Raw genomic sequence first — 4,460 nt, forward strand, 5'->3', positions numbered from 1 at the left:
GGATTCTGTAGTTTAAAACTATTCATAGGCACAATTAACATCACAGAGCAATTTTTCCAGCTGAAGGGGGCATAAAAAACTCCCTGTGTTTGATTTTATTTCAGGCATCAAATAATGAAACCTGGTAGAAGCCTCATTAACTTCCTGAACACTAACAACTCACTCATGAAATTTTCTGTCATACAATTTTAAAGTACAATGATCGGAATACCCAAGCCCAACAAAGGATGCACACGAAAGGGACAAATAACCATGACAATCATGTAAACCTTTTTGTCTATTCTAAAAGCAAAATAAAATGCACTGACTAGTAAGCTATATATTTTAGTGGCATGATATATTTTTCGATATCTTGAAGATGCTCAAGTCCTTCCATTGGACTTGAATAAATCCACTGATCTGAGGCATAAACTTTCTAACCCTATCCCGTCCCCCTTTTATTGTCTTCGTTCCCATTTCGGTGGCCAAAAGAAAAGGTAGGTAGTAAACTAATCCCTGATTCATACAAATGAAATACATTTTGTGAGTTCTTCATACCACTGGTTGTATTCTAAAAATGCTGTTCATCTTTTAAAATCCAGCTTACAGGAAAAGTAATCAAAAAATGTCATCTTTTTCTTTTGATGGGGATGCCGAACTTGCTAGAGACTTACAAGATTCAAGCAAATTTGGAAAAGATGAGAAGAGTATAGATGTACCATTTTTTGATTTTGAAAGCATAGTGGCTGCCACAAACGACTTCTCTAACCTAAATAAGCTTGGACGAGGAGGGTTTGGATCTGTCTACAAGGTTTTTTTTTTTTTTTCTTTTCTTTTTTTTTGGGGGGGTGGGGGGGTGGGGTGGGGTGGGGGGGGGAAGGGTATGTCTTTGAGTAGATTTTAAGGTTTGATTAATAAAGAAGACTTTATTTGAAAATTATGCCACAGGGAAAGTTTATGGGAGGACAAGAAATAGCTGTCAAGAGGCTCTCAAGGAGTTCTGGACAAGGTCTAGATGAATTAAAAAATGAGGTCTTATTGATTGCAAAACTTCAGCATAGAAATCTTGTTAGACTTCTTGGGTATTCTATTCAAGGAGATGAAAAAATTTTGCATTATGAATACATGCCCAACAAAAGCTTGGACTCCTTTATCTTTGGTGAGATTCTAATTCACTTAAAGACCTTTTAAATCATCTTTCATACTATTCTACATTTCAGCTTCTTTGGATGATAATATGCCCATTGATGAATCTTTACTTTCTATCCGGATAATTTCCTTGATAATTTCCCTTTTCCCTGATTATGAGAGACAAAGAGGAAAGAGAAAGGAGACTGAAATACAAATTGGGGAAGAAGCTTACCTGTAGATGAGATAGAGAAATTATCTCTGAGTCAAATCCTCTAAGGAGAAAGGAACAATCGTTGCTCAAGGGAACAACAGGGTTCCGAAATGAAATTAGGGTTATTCTTGGCGCAGAAGGGAACAATAGCAGCACGACGACACTGCTTGCCGTCATCTCCGATGGGTACTCTGGCAGCGAGGGAACAGTCGTCGCTCAAGGGAGAAGTCTAGTCAATCTTGGAGCAGGGTTCTTCTTGTCGCAGAAGGGAACAACAGGTTTCTTACCACAGAGCGGAAGGGAACAACAGTAGTTGGACCACACTGGTTGCCGAGGTGGTTACTTGGAGCAGGGTCCTTCTTGCCGTCTCCTATGGGTATTCCGGTATAGAGAGAGAGGAGTGAGGGGAGTTCGTTTGCAGTCGGAGAGGGAGGAGTGGAGAGAGAAGAGAAAAATACGGGGAAGAGGGTCAGGGTTGAATGAAATGGGTGAAATTTGGATGTTCAAATACAGACGTTGAATTTTGATAAACCACGTGTCACAAATCTAAGAGAAGGTAGCCGTTGAAAGAAATTAACGACTGTAAAGGGTATATTGGTCAGAGAAATTTTCTATGTTAACACCGTTAAAAAATGGGTAACGGTTGATATTATGATAGTTAATGGGTGTGCCTTAAAATATAGGCAAACGTCAGGGGGTGGCCTTGATAATTTCCCTTTTTATTTTGATTTTCAGATTTGGTAGATGTAAATGCGAATTCAAGTTTGGTAGAGGAAGTCTTATCAAGTTCGGTTCAAGCAAATTTCGGGTATTATCTCTTTGCTCTTGGATTTATGTTCTTTGTATGTGTGTGGATGTGGTAATTTCAATCTATCAATCTCGTATTCCGCGTTAAATTTTGGTAGGTTAGATGATGAATGGTTAGGCCGTTGGAATCATTAGATGCATATATTAGGACCGTTAGTTTAGTTTAATCATCTTAATTTGGTTTACTCTCGCGTTACTTTAAATAAGTAAGATAGGATGGCTTATCTCATCGTTTTCGACCCGTAGCTACGATTGACCTGTACGTTTGCGGTAGTATTTTTAACTCAAACAGGTAGAGTCTAGAAAATACGAACCACTTTGTAAATATTAAAAAGCAACTAAAATATTATTCAAATGAATTACAAGCCTTGATGAAAAATGAAAGAAATAACTATCTGAAACTAATTTCGAAACAAAAATAATGTTTTTGAAAGAGCGAACAAAAATAGTCTTTCAAAACTAAAACAGAAGAATCTAATTCTAATATCATAGTTCCTCCAACCATCGCCATGGCTTCAACTCCAGTGCTCATCCTTAGACACATTTTATTCCTATTCAGCCATCTTGTCTACTTGAGCCCCTACAACATATTGGATATGTGTGCAATGGACCCTGAGTTCACCTGCCACGAGTTAGATGGCTCAATAGCCAAGTTTGACTCATAAAAAACAAAGAGTATCATATGTACCTTGAGTTTTCTTTTCTTTATCCTCTAGCTTCTTCTTAAAGTTTTCCAGGTAAGCAAGACACTTGCACTTCCAATGTCCCTTCTTGTCACACTAGAAACACTTTCATTTTGTCAACCTTTTTCTTATTGTCTTTCTCTTTCCCCTTTGTCACGCCAAATTTACCCTTATTATTCTTCTTGATTTTGCTTTGGCTCCGAAGAAGGCTTTACTTTAGTGGCCAAGACTTCGGCCTTCTATTTTTGGATAGTTGACTCTACTTCTGTCAGCATATTTCCCAGCTCTGTGAGATCTACTTTAATCTTGTTTATGCGTAGATTGAGAGCAAATGGGTTGTATGCAAACAAAACAGAAATTAGAATGACGTCTGTCTTATATTTAAGGGTAAATACGGTGCCTATGGTTTCCAGTTTAGAAAAGAGACTTTTCATTTCCATGATTTGCTCTACAATTGAAATCCCTTCTGCCAATTTGGTATGATGGATGAGATTGGCAAGTTAGTTATGAGCATGCCGGCTCTGCTTACTATACACTTCTTTAAGTTCATCCAACATGCTACCAGTCATTGGAAAATACTTGCTAGAGTCAACTATTGACTTCTTAATTGAGTTGAGGATGAGCAATTTGGCCTTGGAGTCTTTCCTCCAATACTTATGATAAGTTTGGTCTTCCTCACCTTTGCTCCAACGAGGAATGGGAGGAGTATCCTCCTTAGTGATAGACAAGAGGCTTTCAGTTGTTAGGAGTAAAGTGATGCTCCTTTTTCAGTTCACATAATTATTTCCATTCAATATTTCTTTTATCATTCATGAGGTTACTATAGTTGATGTTGGAAGATGATGCCGTTGATGAAGGATCTACATACATGTACACGATAGAATAAATAACACATGAATAAGTAAACCATTGAATGCAAGTGGGATATTCTAAATCAATGGCATTTCATATAATAAGCTTCCCTCACAACTTGAGATATGAATTGGAACAAACCATACCCTATACGAACAACTTACTTTATTAGGAGTCATTGCAGATACTATGCATGGGTGGACTATTTTGTCTGCCTCCTAGGCCTCCAATGCTTCTGGTCAATTGAGTATCATAACTAGAACCTATCAGTTGCTACATACTCAAGTCAAGTGAATACACATAAATTCAGTGTGAATTATAGTGTCACAAGGGTAAGGCCACTCTCTCCTCATTAATTATGTCCAAGTTCTTATCCAATGAGAGATAGATGCAGACTATTTCGTTGACCAACTCTAGAATCATCCTATCAGTATCGACGGGAGTCGGTCTATGGAATCCTTATACCTACCATTATGGGAGACCATGGAATTCCTACCCATTAAGGAAAATCCATATAACCCACTTGTTTTTAACAATGAGGGTATTAATAGAGCCCATACATCACATGTAAAACAACATAGCAGTTCAAAATAGTTATGGGATGGCAAGATCAGTGAGAATAATAATAAATTATTACTCTCACTGAATTATTTATTAATTTTAATTAAAGAAATATAAGGGCATGCCTCTCATGCATCGTGTGATGTCATCATCATGAATGATCTCTATCTTCAATATCTTTATGTTAACATCCATCTCTTGTCATAATTATATGAAGCTCTCCACCAAAATTTTAT

The 4,460-nt window shown here is 37.3% G+C and overlaps 1 protein-coding gene across 1 annotated transcript; it reads left to right on the top strand.

Annotated features, from left to right (window-relative positions):
- The first annotated feature begins 575 nt into the window (after window positions 1–575).
- Window positions 576–1,205, top strand: LOC122646257 (G-type lectin S-receptor-like serine/threonine-protein kinase At4g03230). Its single transcript, XM_043839780.1, has 2 exons — window positions 576–790; window positions 928–1,205. Exons 1-2 carry the CDS (start codon window positions 605–607, stop codon window positions 1,168–1,170), a joined length of 429 nt encoding a protein of 142 aa, XP_043695715.1. The 5' UTR covers window positions 576–604; the 3' UTR covers window positions 1,171–1,205.
- Window positions 1,206–4,460: the final 3,255 nt, after the last annotated feature.

Source organism: Telopea speciosissima, chromosome 1, assembly GCF_018873765.1.
Source record: "Telopea speciosissima isolate NSW1024214 ecotype Mountain lineage chromosome 1, Tspe_v1, whole genome shotgun sequence".
Taxonomy (NCBI): domain Eukaryota; kingdom Viridiplantae; phylum Streptophyta; class Magnoliopsida; order Proteales; family Proteaceae; genus Telopea; species Telopea speciosissima.